Source organism: Salvia hispanica, chromosome 6 (genome assembly GCF_029641045.1).
Source record: "Salvia hispanica isolate PSC_SH4W2 chromosome 6, Shi_PSC_v1, whole genome shotgun sequence".
NCBI classification, from domain to species: Eukaryota; Viridiplantae; Streptophyta; class Magnoliopsida; order Lamiales; family Lamiaceae; genus Salvia; species Salvia hispanica.
The window spans coordinates 33,647,051-33,664,788 of NC_142697.1; the positions used below are offsets into that span (position 1 = coordinate 33,647,051).

The 17,738-nt window shown below is 34.1% G+C and overlaps 1 protein-coding gene across 1 annotated transcript; it reads left to right on the forward strand.

Annotated features, from left to right (window-relative positions):
- The first annotated feature begins 11,394 nt into the window (after positions 1-11,394).
- LOC125207589 (uncharacterized) lies at positions 11,395-16,421 on the forward strand. The gene is made up of 5 exons (XM_048106989.2): positions 11,395-12,193; positions 12,893-13,033; positions 13,487-13,558; positions 13,821-15,812; positions 15,893-16,421. Exons 1-5 carry the CDS (start codon positions 11,425-11,427, stop codon positions 16,252-16,254), a joined length of 3,336 nt encoding a protein of 1,111 aa, XP_047962946.1. The 5' UTR covers positions 11,395-11,424; the 3' UTR covers positions 16,255-16,421.
- The last annotated feature ends 1,317 nt before the right edge of the window (positions 16,422-17,738 follow it).

Consider the following 17,738-nt stretch of genomic DNA (forward strand, 5'->3'; position numbering starts at 1 on the left):
TTAAAGTGAAGTATTCCATGGTTAGAGTGAAGTGTTTGTGATTCATGCTTAAAGTGCTCTGTTTTATCATTTTAGTGAAGTAAAACATGTTTAAAGTGAAGTATTCCATGCTTAGAGTGAAGTGTTTGTCGTCCATGCTTATGTGCACTGTTTTATCATTTCAGTGAAGTAAAATGTGCTTAGAGTGAAGTATTACATGGTTAGAGTGAAGTGTTTGTGATGCATGCTTATAGTGCTCTGTTTTTTCATTTTAGTGAAGTAAAACATGCTTAAAGTGAAGTATTTCATGCTTAGAATGAAGTGTTTGTCATCCATGCTTATGTGCATTATTTTATCAATTCAGTGAAGTAAAACGTGCTTAGTGTGAAGTATTCCATGGTTTTAGTGAAGTGTTTGTGATCCATGCTTAAAGTGCACTATTTTATCATTTTAGTGAAGTAAAACGTGCTTAGTGTGATCCATGCCTAGAATGAAAGACAAGTTTATACCAATCGATAAACTTAAAGGTTCCATGCAATAAATTGAGTCTATTATGATTATATATGCATGTGAAAAGAATGAATCTTTTAATTTTATGTATTTCTGTGGAACAAATGAAACAACCAATAAGTGATAAAGATTTAACAAATGGGGCACATGTTGCAGAAAGAAGGTCGAAGAATAGAGATGATATAACTCCAAAACAAGATACATAAGCTTTTGCTGAAAGAATGACAAAGAATAGGGAGGATAGACCTCCACAACAAGATATTGGCCACAACATCAAAGCATTATGAAGAATATAGCAAAAACATGGACATAGATGCGGAAAAAATGATTGTAAACTTCAAGCGTTTATGAAAAATTCTAGAAACTTGATGAAGTTCATAAGATGTGTCATTTAGTTCACTACAAAGCCCATTCATTTCATTGAAATTCAATAGCTAGTTCTTATTTTACATTAATATTATGTTCACTATTTACCTTACTATAGAACCTATTTACTTCACTATAGAGCATATTTATTCTCTATAAAGCATATTTACTTCACCCTAAGCATAATACACTAGATCACTGTAAGCTAAATATAATTCACTATGAAGGTAATATACTTCACTACATGGACAATACACTTCACTGGAATTAAAAAATAATACACTATATGGCATACAAATTATATATCACTATATGCACAATATACTTCATTATATGTTCAATATGCTTCACTAAAATCTATAAACCAAATATAATTTATAGTGAAGGTAATATACTTCACTATATAGACAATACACTTCACTGAAATTAAAAAAACAGTACACAATATAACATGTAGAATATACTTAACTATACACATAATATACTTCACTATATGTTCAACATACTTCACTAAAATGAAAAAAAAATAGTACATTATGAATAATATTTTTCACTAAATTATCAAACATCATTATAAAAGACAATATAGTATTTCAACTTCGCTGTAAAGTGAACCAAAACATATAATAAGAGAACTAAAGACTTGTAAGCAGTGAAATAAACACATGTAAAAGTGAACTTATTCGCACTTGAGCAGAACACAAAAAAACAAGTTTCCAACGAGATAAAAATCACTCAAAAGTGAACTAAAAACGAGTCATTAGTACACTACATGCTACAAAGTGAACTATTTCTGTCCAAATTCTCAGTGCCTCTATTTTGTCTTCTCTTTCACCTTTCTGCAGTTCCTCGAATCATGATGTCCAATCTCTTGGCAGTCCACATTTTCGACCTGGTTTCATTGATAACCTCAGTGCCTCTGTTTTTGTCATTTCTTTCACCTTTTTGATCCCTTTTTACGGGTATCAAACCCAACATGTTGAGCGTGATTGTTATAGAAGTCCAATGCACTATCAAGAGTGATAAACTCTGTCCAATTCTTGGCTTTAAATCTTCGGGACATTTTGGCACGTAAATCACTGTTGTGTAAAAAAATAACGTTATATTTCACTATTAGTTACATATACTTCACTATATGAAATATTCATATCACTGTTAGCAATAAATCATTGTTGTATAAAAAAATAATTTATACTTCACTATTCGTTACATATACTTCACTATATGCTCAATATAGTTCACTATATCCTCAAAATATAGTTCACTGGAATGAAAAAAAAACAAAACACTATAAGGCATGCATCATATACTTCACTATAACCGTAATTTGATTCACTGTAAAGGTAAATTACTTCATCGTAAGCACAATATAGTTCACTATGTCCCCAATATACTTCACTGGAATGAAAAAAACAAAACACTATAAGGCATGCATCATATACTTCACTATAACTATAATTTGATTCACTGTAAAGGTAAATTACTTCATTGTAAGCACAATATAGTTCATTTTATCCTCAATATACTTCACTGAATGAAAAAACAAAACACTAAGGCACGCATAATATGCTTCACTGTAAGCGATAAATACTTCACTCCAAAGTATGATAATTACCTTTAGAAGTCTCAACTTTCTCTCCCGACGATGATGAATCGGAATCGAAATAATCTTCGTCACCACATCAGAGTTGAATCCATTAATTTTTCTTTTGCGTGATTGATGAATTGGAGAAGAATGGAATCACGATGAACTGCAATGAATTGGAGAAGAATCGCGATGAATTGGACAAAATTCGCGTCGCAATGAATTGGAGAATGAATCACGTGAATTGGAGAAGAATCGCGTCGGTTGAATTGAATGGAAAAACCGAATTTGAATGAATCTAATTTGGAAGGAAATCGATCATGAAATTTTGATTCCAGATCTGTTTTGGAATGGAATGATTTGATATTGAACACACGCCTCTTATGAATTTCATAATGTGATTCCAAAAATACTCTTATGAATTTCATAATGTGATTCCAAAAATACCCTTGGCCTATTTTACGTTATTAAAATAGATAATATTTATTACCTTTATTTGTGTGGCTGAAATTTGTTCTCTAGTTATACACTTAAAATTTGTTAGGCCTTGATCACTCCTCTCAATATATTTATATTCTGTTAGTATATATAAATTAAATATAATATATTAATATATACTCCATATTTTTTTCGGTTTTTCAGTTTTTTTTTGGAAATTTCGGTTTTTTCGGTTTTGTTCGATTTTTTAAGTTCGATTTTCGATTTTTCAGTTTTTCGGGTTCGGTTCAATTTGGATTTTGACCTAAATTCAGTTTTTCGGGTTTGGTTCGGTTTTGGAAAAAAACCGTAGCGAAACCCGAATGCTCACCCCTAGTTTTATATGACTTGACACGTCCATCACCTTCTATATATAACCTTTGAAATTTATTTTGGGTACGTATGTACATGTAACTATTAAATACTAAATACAAAATTATTAAAACCAAGACTCTTTGCTGTCTTTGATCCTTATATATGGTGCCCATTAACTTATAATAATAGCTGTTTTACTAATTATAATCAAATGAATCACTAAATCTTTATACTACTATCAAGGTTTTGTGATACATGCATGAAGCTTCCGAATAATCCATATTTTGAATCAGGTTATGTTATTTTTATATTTATCTTGTCGAATTTTATCTGTTGATTCTTTCGGGGTCGTATTTGGAGTGGAACCACATAAGACATGAATGGAAAAAATCTCATAATTATTTAATTTAAATTATTTGGAGTTGAACCAACAAGGTTAGGCACATACATGTCGCAATATACACCCACCCGGGTGCTTCCAGGACTGTATTTCAAACTAATCCCTGATTAAATGTAATAGTTAGAGATTCGGACGTTATTATAAGCTTCTTTCCAAGTTTTCTCCGTTGGTTCTTTTCAGGATTGCACAAGAGAATTGAACAAGGGCTAAAGTCTATTAGTAGGGGACCTTCAATTCTTTATTACATAAGCAATGCAATAAACCTTTAATTATTTTTTCCTTTTATTTATTGCCTTTTACTTTCCAGCTTCTACGATTCAAGAAATAATTGTCGATGAAATGATAAAATAAAGATAAAGATGTTTCTATTTTTAATAATCACAACAAAAAACAACAATTTTACCGTTGAAAATATATAGATAATTAAACATGTTTTTTTAAAGATGGTTAAACAAGCTTAAACGTTGAGATAATATAGCATGTTGGTTCTTTGCCGAAGCATCTAGCCCGAACTCGATATGTTAGGCCTAGGTTGTTAGAACTTAAATTTATATCCCAAAATTTATTTATTTTTTCTTATTTACCCGAATACAAAATGGCCCGGACTCGATAGGTTTGGCCTAGGTGGCATGATTAATTGAAATTTTCAAACTGCTTATTTAGCCTAAATCAATGTTTTAAAAATCGGATCGGCCGGCGAACCGGTATCGTTACTGGTTTACTGGTTCAACCGGTTCAACTGGTCGAACCACTGATTAAACCGGAATATATAAATATATATGTTATATATTGTTAAATATATACATAATAAAATCTGTAGATAAAAAATAAAAAATAACCTTTATAAGGAAATGAAAATTACATAAGGAATCGTCATATACAATATATATACTGTATACGACTATTGAGGCATCCTTTCCCATATTAACAGTACTCATAAGGAAAATAATAAATAAATATTTTAAAATTTGTTTAGCTCCTCTGCCCAATGCCAACCTACCTATTTCTGAATTCCCTATTCTGCAATACATCTACCAATGACCACTTTTCCACACGTTACAATTTAACGTGACAGCTCAATCACCATTTAGCTCTCTCTTTCTCTCTCATCTTCCACATTCAATATCTTCTTACACTTCTTCTACATTGCTATTTCCTCACACTCTCTCCTGGCAATAGCAACCACCACCAATCTAAAGATCTTTGTTCCCTCGACGCAGCGATGGTGGTAAATGAGAAGACTCAGTAGGCTCGCGGCGTGCGGCTGAAAATAGGGCGACACTGAGAATGGAGGGGGCGGCGGATCTGCAAGGTGGGCTGAAGATTTTTTTGAAAAATTATTTTAACATTTAAAGAACCAGTTTCCGGTTTCCGGTCGAACCGGTTTATCCGGCCGGTTTTACTGGTTCACGGCGGCTTGATGTATCAACGGTTTTCAGTGGTGAATCGGATCGGATAACCTTCCGGTTCGCGGTCGAACCGGCCGGTCCGGTCCGGTTTTTAAAACATTGGCCTAAATCCTTTAATTTCTGAATTTAATAACAATATTTTATTTAAAAATATATGGAATGTAATTTGAATTTCTACCATTGGCGGACACAAAGAGTAAGGGGATCGGGGGCTTAAGCCCTCAATGAAATACTTTTTAAAAAAAATTCAATTAAACTCTTTTTGAAATTTAGTTAAGTTTAGTGTAAGTTATAGTATAAAAGTCCAAATAAATTGTTTAAATTACTAAAAAATATACATCAAAATAAAATTTAGAAATCTCAATTTGTATCGATAATTATTTCTGGTCCGCCGCTAATTTCTGCTGTACTTTTTGTATAGAGCTATCAGCTATGGGGATGAGATCGCCTGCTGTGCCAAATAGCACAGCAGGAATTGCTGTGCTTAAAACGAAGGTCTCCAAGGCATAAAACGACAGGTATGTTTCTTCTATTTCCTTTTTCTTTTTCCTTTTGTTTAGATTTTTCATTCTTTTTTGTTTCTGCTTCAATTTATTACTTTATCATTCATAAAAAATGGTAAGGATCGTAGTTCCAATTTCTTTAGTAAAAAGAATTTTGTGCTTCAATTTATCACTGTATCATTCATAAAAAATGCAAAGGATCCTAGTTTCAATTTCTTAAGAAAAAAGAATGGATAATCTAAACAAAAGGAAAAAGAAAAAGGAAATAGAAGAAACATACCTGCCGTTTTATGCCTTGGAGACCTGCGTTTTAAGCACAGCAATTCCTGCTGTGCTATTTGGCACAGCAGGCGATCTCATCCCATCAGCTATGGTTGTTTGTAAGCTGGCATTACTGCATTTTTTTACTATAAAAAGATAGACTTAAAACTAATGGGCTCCTTGGGTTTTGTCAAGCATATTTAACACAAACTGGATTTCGACAAACACTGAGATTTTTATTTGGGAGTATAGTCATTTCGTTTCTGAATTTAAGTAATACTACTATATAAAAAAATATTACAAAGGTTATATATATGTGTGTGATTCAAATGTACTTACTTTATAAAAATTATTTTAGAGAAATATGTATACATATTAAGCAGGGAAATGATATGCTATGAAACTAATTATTAAAATAATAATTATATATTTTTTGAATTGGCAATAAATTAAATGTGAAACGCTTTAGCATTTATCGTTTTAATGTAAATATGTTAACCGTAAAGTAAAGTTATTGCAAAAAACTCCAATGTTTCATTTTAAAAATATGTCTTGCGTAGGGGTGGCGAAACGGGTTACCCGCGGGTATCCATACCCGACAAGTCGGATACCCGTACCCATTTTAGCCAAATTTGTTGTCCCAATACCCGCCCCGCAGCATACCGGGATTACCCGTTACGGGTATCGGGTATCCCGTACCCGACATTGCGGGTAACCGTACCCGATCCAAAATCCTAATAAAAAATCTGAAAACCATAATAACCGTCAACGTTCCCTAATTTACTTTATTAATATCGATGGTAATGTTGAATAGATTGAGAATAAAAGTGAGGGGACACTTTATAGCTAATTCCGGTGAGTTTTCAATTGTATGTTCGTTGGAATATAAAAATGTTTTAAAAGAACTCTAAGATTATATAAAGTACTTCCATTATTCCCCCTTAATAGAGGCATTTCAATTTCTTCACTCATTTTTAGAAATATAATAATAGAAATACTTTTCTCTACATTATTATCTCTCTAACTTTATTTTTTCTCCGTTCTAACTATTTATTTTTAATTTTTCAAAATGTGCGTATATAGAACGAAGGGAGTATTAAAAGATAGAATATGGCTAACACTAATAATAATGGGTATTATCGGGACTAATGGGTATACTCACGCGGGTAGTGGGTATACCCGCGACCCGCAAAACTCTAAAACACACTACCCGATCCTACCCCGTTTCCCGTTATCGTCGGGTAGCGGGTACCCAATACCCGACAGATAGCGGGTCAAGAATGGAAATTACCCATTACCCGCTTACCCATTTTGCCACCCCTAGTCTTGCGTAAATTTTTGTTGACCAAATTGCCCTTGGAGTATTTCAATGTCTCCTTCAAGCTCCGGGGACCGGGAGTATGTTTGGCGGGATTTTTTTTTTCGGGGACCTTTTTATGCCAAAATTGAAAGGTTAGATACTTTTTTGGCAACTACTAAGGACGATGCATTTTCGTATAAAACATTAAAACGATAACACAAAATTGAATATTTTCCTTTCGGATAAATATAATTTTATCTTCTCGAAATATAATGTATTTTGATTCCATGAAGATGGTTCCATTAATTGTGATATTTATAATATTTCTTGAACTCTAGTCTTGCATCGATCATTCATTCATGAGTCATAATAGTGCAGAATTAATAGATAAAAATTGACATTTTTCAAATATAGCATAATACAAGATCTCTATTTTGATATACTTTTCAAAATCCGAAAAAAAGATATCTATTTTGGTAAAGATGTACGTAATGGAGTTTATTTCCAACTATTTATTATTGTTTCGTGTCAAATTTACAGCATTTTTGAAAGACTAGTTTGTTGACATGGACACCCAACTCTCGTCTTGATGTTCATAAATTAATTATAATATGTGGAAAATTTTGGACATGACATAAAACGAATTATCAAAAAGAAAAAGCGAATGTGAAAAGAAAAAAAAGGCACTATTGAAGGTTATTGTTGATTGATTATACTCCTTCCCCTAGCACATTTTTCTCTAGATGCTCAATTATGTGTGACACATTTCTACAAATTAAAGCATCACCTTTTTAATTTGATTTTCATATTTTTATTTTCTTTTTATTTCAAACGTTAAATGGCACGTAACATTTCATACCGAAAAAGAAAGGTTTCAATTTTAATGGGATATTGAATAAGGAAGTATGCAACACAAAAGGAATCGCTCTCTCTGGCCCCACAGGATAAGATTTCATCTGAAACCATAAGCTTATTACATATATGGAACAATCAATCGTGGGATTTCTACGATGACTTTGTCATAAAAGTTGCAATAAATAAATTAAATTTGCACAAGGGTACTGAAAAGTTATAAAGTTAGAATCTAACAACCACGATAATGATTCTTTAGGCTCTCAAAATAGAATAATGATAACTTTTGTATGAAGTTAATTAAAGTTGTAGTATTGATTGAAAACTAAAGTTTAAAGCTAAAGATAAAATCCACTATTCCATCCGTCCCATAAAAATAAAGATAATTTTCTTTTTCATCTGTCTCACAAAATTATTCTATTTCTATTTATGGAAGGTTCCTCCAAACTTATTAACATATATACATCAATTTATTGTAACTACTATTCTCCCCATCTCTCTTAGTTTACAAATTATGCATTAATTCTCGTGCCGTGCCAAACGTCCTTATTTTTGGGATGCCGTGCCAAACGTCCTTATTTTTGGGGACGGGGGAGTACTATTTTCATAATCGTGGGTAGTGACATGATCAGATAGGAAATACTCGCATACTATAGAAAATAAATAAAATCATATTAAAAAGTCAAAACACATCCATAAATCCTTATACTTTGATTGTTTATTTCAATAGGTCTTTATACAATTTTTTTCATTTTAGTAAGTTCTTGTACTTTTAGGAGCGGAGCTACGGTGGACATGGGGGGCCCTTGGGCCTCCCAGCCATTCGTGTGTTTAGTATAATATACTTCCTCCGTCCGCGAATAGGAGTCTCGTTTTTTCATTTTAGTCTGTCCGCGAATAAGAGTCCCGGTTCACTTTTACCATAAATGGTAATAGGGTCCCACCTTCCACTAACTCATTTCACTCACATTTCATTTAAAACTAATATATACAAGTGGGACTCCTATTCTACTAACTTTTTTTCACCAACTTTTCTTAACATTTTTTAAAACCCGTGCCGCTCATGAATGAGACTCCTAATGGCGGAGGGAGGGAGTATATGTTCAGAAAGTTAATTCTAATAAATTTATTGTGCAGTTGGCATGTGATGTTGGCTATAGATCATTGTTGCAGGGGAGGTGCATGATTTAATTCTCACCCGTGACTTCTTTTTTCAAAAAAATATTTGCACAACGTGCTATAAGTATTTAACCAATAACTTTTACCGTCAATTCATTTCTTTTCAATAACTTGTATTGTAAATATTGTAATATACACTTTTAAACTACTTTTTTTTATTAGTATTGTAATATAATTAGTAGTTTTATTAAAAAAGAATTAGTACGTACATTTAAACAATTTGCTTTACTTCTGAAAAACTTAACTTTATTAGTAGCTAAAGTTCTTTTTTAGGTTATCACAAAGTGCTTATACCAATTATTTTAGATTAGATTTTTTAAATTTTCTTGTTATACATTTATTTCTTGTGTATTAAATATCTGAAAGCATTTCTTTAAGATCTTCTAATTCTAAATGATGCAAAAAAAAGATAAAACATAAAAGAGTTCCTACGACTAATTTCAATGACAAAATCATCGAGAGATACCTACAACTATTAACAATGAGCGCTAAATTTTTTCTTTTCTTGGGCTCCCACCGCAAAATTTCTGGTTCCACCACTGCTTTTATATTCGATATATACCGTTAACTTTTCCATTATAAAATAACACATCATATATTAACTATTTAAAAATATTCCACTTAATATCCAAGTTGGAAAATATGAACATAACATAAATATATAAAAAATAAAAATAAAAACAAAAAAACTAAAGAATTCCAAATTGTTGAAAGAATTTAAGAGATTTATATCCTTGAAACAAAATATAAATTAAACTTCAAATAATCAAAAAGCAAATTTCTTTTAACAATTTGGAATTCTTTAGTTTTTTTGTTTTTGTTTTTATTTTTTTTATATTTATGTTATGTTTTTATTTTCCAAATAGGATGTTAGGTGTAATATATTTAAATAATTAATATATGATATGTAATTTTATAACGGAAAAGTTAACGAGTCAGTAAAATAATGATTGAAATATATCAAACATAAAAGTATAAGGACTTACTAAAACATAAAAATTGTATAAGGATCTATTGAAATAAACAATCAAAGTACAATCAGGACTTAAGGATGTGTTTTGTCTATTAAAAACTATGGAAATAAATCGGAAAATCAAATGTGTATGTTAAATTCGAATATTTTTTATGCATGGCATGAAAAAATCATTAAGTGTAGAGGAATATTTCGATCATTAATTTTAAGGCAGATTGTTAGTAGTTGTCGAAATTGTATGGTACTCGTCACATGCATGAACCCTGTTGTTTAGGGTTTAGGTCTACTCAGTTGCACAATAAATGTGAAAAACATTTCTTGAGCATTATTAATTAATGTATAGGCATCCAGATGACCAGATCCAATGTATATTTCGAATATCTAATGTTTGTTCTATATCACTTCAAGAGCTTATTTTTTTTCCTTTGACTCCAATTTGACTTAAGATACTGTAAAATAACTACTACATCCGTTCCTATTAATTCAGTATTTTTTTAATTTCAGGAAGTTCCAAAATAATTAAGTCATTTCTATTTTAATAAAAAATTAAAATAACTACTCCCTCCGTCCCAGTTAAGATGACACATTACTTAGCCGGCATAGGATTTTAGGAGTTATTGGTTAAAGTGTTTGATTGGAGAGAGAGAAGGTGGGTGTAAGTATTAAAGTAGAGAAATACAGAAAGATGGATATTTTAATAGGAGTGAAAAAAAGTGGTTGAGTGTATTAATTGTAGAGAAAAAGTTACCAAAAAAGGAAATACGTCATCTTAGTTGAAACAAACTAAAAAGGAAAACGTGTCATTTTAAGAGGGACGAAGGGAGTACTTTTCTAGTTTATTCTCTCTTCATCTTTCTTAATTTATTTTGACTCTACTAAACACAATAAACATTTTTTTTAATATCCATACCGAAAAGAAACCAATCAGCAGGGAACTAGGGAACGGAGAGTATATTTTGACTCCGCAGGACATCTACAAGTGTGAACTAATTTAATTATCTTAATTAAGACATAACTACATTATGGTGTCAATTCACAAATTGTAATTAATTCATCATTCATGTCTTTTCCTTCAAATCTTAATGATTTGCACACTACACATAAAATTGGAGCCCCACATGCAAAATTACTTTTTTGAAGTAAACACAAGTGGTGGAGCCAATTCATACAAAAGTAAATGGATTGCTCATTTTCATCACTAATAATGGTTGAGGAAAGTAGAAAGCTACCCTTTCCACATCCTTACTTTTGCCTCTACCATTAAATACAACACAACACCATAATCACCAACACATACATCATTCCACCTCAACAAATGGACACCTTTCCCTCCTATTCTCTCATCATTCTTTTCATACCAATCAGCCTCTTCACACAAACCTCATCCACAAACACAACAACAGATCAAGAAGCATTGCTTAATTTCAAAAATGCCATCAAACTCAATAACCCTAATTCAACCTTCCTCACAAACTGGTCCCCAAACACCCCTCTTTGCAACTGGACCGGCGTCTCGTGCAGCGCCACGCACCACCGAGTCACGGCCCTCAACCTCTCCAGCCTCGCCCTCCGGGGAAGCCTCACCCCCCATCTCGGAAACCTAACGTTCCTCCAGTCTCTCGACGTCAGCTCCAACAATTTCACTGGCGCCTTACCCCCCGAGCTCTCTAAACTGCGACGTTTAAAGGTGTTAAACGTCGGAAGCAACGACCTCGCCGGAGAAATACCGCCGGCGATCGGAGGGTTATCTCAACTCCGGCAAATACTTCTCAGTAACAACAGATTCTCGGGGAGAATCCCGCGTATCTTCAACAACATGTCGTTGCTCGTAGAGATTGATATGAGTGTTAATGAACTGTCGGGAGCGTTGCCGGATGATATCTGCGGCGGTGATGCGGCGGAGCTCCGGCGAGTCGATTTCTCGGAAAATCGACTTAGTGGGGAAATTCCGGCGAGATTGTACAATTGTACGAAGCTGGAGAGGCTGAGCTTGTCGGAGAACGGATTCAGTGGGAAGATTCCGGTAGGAATCGAAAATCTGAAAATGCTAAGGATTTTGTTTATGTATTCAAACTTTCTTCAAGGTAACAATAAACATGCTTAATTAATACTACCTCCGTCTCATTTATCCATTTCCGTCTGTCCCCAAAGTTTGTCCCATTTCACTTTTTACCAAAAACATTTTTAGTAGTGGACCTTATATTCCACTAACTCATTTCTATTCATATTTTATCATAAAACTAATATATAAAAGTTGGACCCACAATCATTAGCCTTTTCAACTCACTTTTCATTTCATTTCTTAAAATGTGTGCCGGGTCAAAGTGGGACAATATTTGGAGGACGGAGGTAACTATTTCTTGATATTTTGGTGCTATTTGATATGTGAGTTACGTTATTCACTGTACTATTTCAATTATTTTTTTGTTTTTTCTCATACTTATAAAATTTGTGTCATTTCCAAAAGTCTATATTTTAAAGGAATTCATAAATTTTTTAAAATTTTCTTGTTTTTTTCTGATTTCACGTTTGTTTTATTAATTCATAAATGCAACTCGCACAATACTATTAATATTTAAATAACACCAATCACTATCAAATATGCTCTGCCAATCTTATTCTCCTATCCATCTTCTAAAACAAAAGATTCTAGAATTTTTAACAACTTCCCTTTGTTAATTATGTTAATTTTATAAGTATTCTATAAGTATACAAAAATAAAAGTAATAACTGTGTCACCCACCCACCCCAATGCTTTTGTTTAATTTTTGTATTTTGAGCAGGAGATCTTCCATCCTCTATTTTCAATATTTCTTCTCTTGAATCCGTGGATCTTTCCAACAATAGTTTGTCTGGTAGTATCCCAGTTTTCTACAACTCAACCAATCTTGAAGAGCTCTATCTTACCACGAACAACTTCACAGGTATTCTTTTTTGCGACTCATAAAAATATTTTCTTGATATTTTTAATATTCCAATAGTCTTTTTTATTTATTAAAATGTGGAATAATATGGGACCCACTTCATAATTTATATCAATATACAGGCGGACGCAGAAATAAATATCAATAGGGCTATAATTTATAAAATTTATTTCAAAGTATTTTTTAGGTTATTTAGATTATTTATAGGGGCTTTTACACATAATTTATATTAAATTTGAATAAATTTTAACAAAATTTAATAGAAAAAAGTTGAAAAAATAATTTTAATGAGGGCTTAAGTCCCTCCATACTACTACTTGGGTCCGCCCATTAATATATACCTATGAAACCAGATTGTCTTGTTTTTTGTGTACATATACCTCAATATTCTCTGTTTCATTGATCTCACAAGAATTCAATTAAGTCTACCTTATTAATTAATGTTCAACTCAGGTTCCATACCAAAGCAAGTTGGGAACCTAACTTCCATAACAACAATAGATTTGGCTTACAATAAGTTGACAGGTATGTTTACATATGATTCAATATATACATTTTGGATATTTTATAAACTACTCCCTCCTTTCGTCCCACTTAAAATGATACATTTTTCCTCTCGGGAATGACACGTTTATAAAAATCAAACACTATCATTCTTTCGTTATTTAACACAATTAACAACACTTGCAAAATCACGTGCCGAATGTATAACTTTAAGTGGGACGGAGGGAGTATAATTTATTAGTCGCAGTACTATCAAATAAGTTGAATCATATACATATGGTAGGTGAGCTGCCAGAAGAGTTTGGTAAGCTAGCAAAGCTAAAGGTTTTTGCAGTTCCTTTCAATGATTTCTTGAATGGTAGCATCCCTCCTTCCATTTTCAACATCTCATCACTAGAGATCTTAGCCCTTCAACAGAATCTATTCTCCGGCACACTTCCTCCGGACATGGGGCGCTCGCTTCTCAAACTCCAAATGCTTTTCTTATATTTCAACAGACTTACCGGCCAAATCCCAACCTCCATCGCCAATGCTTCTCAGCTCACTATTATAGAATTGAACAGAAACTCATTCACTGGTTCCATCCCCGACTTTGGGAATCTAAGACAGCTGCAAGCCCTTCGCCTCTGGGAAAATAATTTGACAGGAGCTAAATCTCCTAATCAAGAGCTCACATTTCTGACTTCTTTAACTAACTGTCGACATTTAACTGCGTTACAAATACTAGACAATCCTTACATGAATGGTGTTCTTCCAGCTTCAGTTGGGAATCTTTCTACTTCTCTTGTCACGTTTGCAGCTGCTAACTGCAGTATCAGAGGTGTCATTCCTCCCGGGATCGGAAACTTAACCAGTTTACAGACTTTGGATTTGTCTAAAAATGAACTCATTGGATTCATTCCGGAAACAGTGGGGAAACTGAATGAAGTCGCGAAGTTGTACCTCGATTCTAACCAGTTGCAAGGATACATCCCGCGCGATATTTGTCGAATGAGTAGTTTGGGAAATTTGTATTTGAGTAATAACATGCTTACCAGTCCAATACCAGAATGCTTGGGAGAAATCGGATCGTTGAGACTAGTCTCGTTGGCCTCAAACAAGCTGAATTCCACACTTCCTTCTAACATGTTCAATCTTAAGGATCTCATAGAGTTAGACTTGTCTTCAAACAATTTGAGTGGTCATATTTCAGACCAGATCAAAAATTTGGAGGCTATTAGTAAAATTGACTTGTCTGGTAACATGTTTTCCGGGCACATTCCAAGCACAATCAGTGGTTGTCGCTCACTTGAGTCCCTTAATTTATCTAGTAACACGTTTAATGGATCCATCCCTCGATCTATTGGAGATATGAGAGGCTTGATCGAGTTGAATCTTTCGAAAAATCATCTCTCTGGCTCGATACCTGATTCGCTGACAAAGCTCGGTCTCAAACGTTTCAGTGTGTCCGACAACAGACTGGAAGGGGAGATTCCGGACAAGGGTTCGTTTGAGAACTTCAGTGCTGATTCTTTTCTAAACAACTCTGCTCTCTGCGGTGTGGCACGGTTCCAAGTGTCGCCTTGTGGGAAACCGGCATCAAAGAGTGTTTGGGATGTGATGAAATACATTGTTCCTGCTTTTATTGTAACTATGGTCATTGTGGCTGTGGTAATTGTCTTTATATGGCGGCGGAAACAGAAGAATCCGCCGCCTTCTGGTGAGGTCCTGACAGTGGGTGTTGGATGGAAGATAGTTTCTGAGAGGGAGATCAAGAGTGGGACAAGCTCCTTCAGTGAGACGAATTTGCTTGGGAGAGGAGGCATGGGGTCGGTGTTCAAAGCGACCATTGCGGATGGAATGGAAGTTGCAGTGAAAGTGTTCAACTTGCAGATGGAAGGAGCTGCCAAGAGTTTTGAGACTGAGAGCCAGATACTGAGCAGCATTCGACATAGAAACTTAGTGAAGATTCTTGGTTGTTGTAGTAACCCCGAGTTCAAAGCGTTGATTCTTGCGTACATGCCAAATGGAAGCTTGGAGAAATGGTTGCATTCGGATAAGTTTCTTGATTTGATGCAGAGGGTGAACATAGCCATAGATGTGGCGTTGGCGTTGGAATATCTTCATCATGATCATACATACACAGTTGTTCATTGTGATATAAAGCCGAACAATGTGTTGCTCGATGAAGATATGACTGCTCATGTTGGTGATTTTGGCATTTCGAAGCTTTTTGAGAATGGCGAGGTTGCAGTTCACACTATTAACATGGCAACTGTTGGTTATGCGGCACCAGGTGATGCATTTTAATACTTCAATACTTCTTTTATAAAGTATATACTATGTTACTTAATTTTTTTATGGATGGTCTATTAGAGTTTGGATCAGAAGGAAGGATTTCCACGAGCGGGGATGTGTACGGTTATGGGATATTGTTGTTGGAGATGTTTACAAGTAAAAGGCCGACAGACGATATGTTCAAAGGCGAAATGAGCATAAAGGTGTGGGTGGAAAATGCATTGAAAGAAAATGCAATAGGCCCAATTGTGGCTCCTTGTTTGGTATCTAGAGAAGATTCAAAATTTTCTACGAAGTTGGAATGTGTGAACTCTGTTTTTGATTTGGCAATGAAATGTTTGGCCTATTCACCAGAGGAAAGAGTCAACATGATGCAAGTGGTGGCTGCTTTACAAAAGATCAAAGCCAGAATTCCAGTAAGCAATAAGCTTTACAACTAATGGATTTGAATTTTTTGTCTTTTTTAGCCACTTAGCAAAGTGAAGAGAAGGGATAAATGTTCAGTGAATTTGTTGATGAGTGCTGTAAGTAGTTTGATGCATTAAAAAGATAAAATGTATTTGAAGCTTGTGAAAATTTTCACTATATCAAAACATTTATTACTAGATATACTAATTTAAATTCTTCTTAACATAGACAAACACCACACAAACATGCCTAATTGAAAGGTACAGGTTTCAGTCAAGTGTGTAACTGCAAGAGTGTATCCAACTGATCAGGATAATATTCCCGACCTAGCTGAGTCGTTGGCACGAAAATCGAATCTGGTTTCAAACAAGTTTTCTCAACCCACTTCTACTGATTAGTATAATGGAGGTAAGGGTCGAATCCCACAAGGATGGACACGTTCGGATAACTGCGGTGACATTCGTGGGTGTTTTTGGTTAGCTACCACGCTTGGATTGAGACTTTACCTAGGCAAGAAATAAAGATGGTACTCTACTGACTAGTAGGCGTGAAAATAACATGCATGTGGTTGTGTTCGTGAAAATAGGGGACAAGGTATCTCAGAGGTATGTGAAAAGTAGACAGTTACTAAAAGAGGAAATTTAGACAACAAGGTATATCTGGTGGCTGGTTGGCTTTCTGACAGGTCTGGAAGGTACAACTGAAAAGTGGGGAACAAAAGCAAAAGTAACTTAAAAGTAAAAGTGGTCCAAGACTAAAGTTGATTTTGACGTTTTCTTCTTCACCAAGCGTTAACAGAAATCATATGAACACAACTCCATGATTAAACTCACATTCATGACTTCAAACTCAAGATCCATTGATTAAAATGCTCAAACTTAAGATGAACGGCGTAACTGCAGTTTACCTCTACTGACTAACATGCAAGGTGGTGATTACAATGTAGAACAAAAGACTCATGCACGAAAATTAGAACTGAAACATAACTACAACCTTAGATCAACAACTCTGGATAAGAAAACACATAGAAATTAAAAGCAACGACTAGATCTAACTTTCCTAGGCAGAATGAAGCAAACTCGAACCAAAGCGACATACGAAATAGAAACTTCATAACTTAAACGTTTGGATCTTCACAAAGTACTTCAAAAGGAAACAACGATAAATGTTTGCAACGAATCCAACAATAAAAACAGGTAAAGATTAAAATAGAAAGCAAAATAACGATTGTTTTGCCACTCCGGGCGATGATACTGCTATACTACTACGGCAAACTGGCTGGAACGGTAGAACGGTGATTTCTCCGGCAGACTCTTGGACGTCAAGTGACCATAGCTGTGGCGAGGAACGAGAGATTGGATAATGCTGAAGGATTGATCTTCTAGAGAGAATTCTACTAAGTGTGTATGAGAACCGAGAGCTTGGGAACTCCGAACCGAACTCCCCTTTTTTCTCTCCAAGTGGCTTCTTTTATAGGGAGGCTTGCCCTTACTTTTATGGTAGACTTCCTTCACGA

Bases quoted from the DNA above. Each gene is read 5' to 3' on its own strand.
- LOC125207589 (XM_048106989.2), top strand. From the start codon at position 11,425: ATGGACACCTTTCCCTCCTATTCTCTCATCATTCTTTTCATACCAATC. The intron at 13,559-13,820 runs GTATGTTTACAT...TACATATGGTAG, and splicing joins GGCTTACAATAAGTTGACAG to GTGAGCTGCCAGAAGAGTTT. The intron at 15,813-15,892 runs GTGATGCATTTT...ATGGTCTATTAG, and splicing joins TGTTGGTTATGCGGCACCAG to AGTTTGGATCAGAAGGAAGG.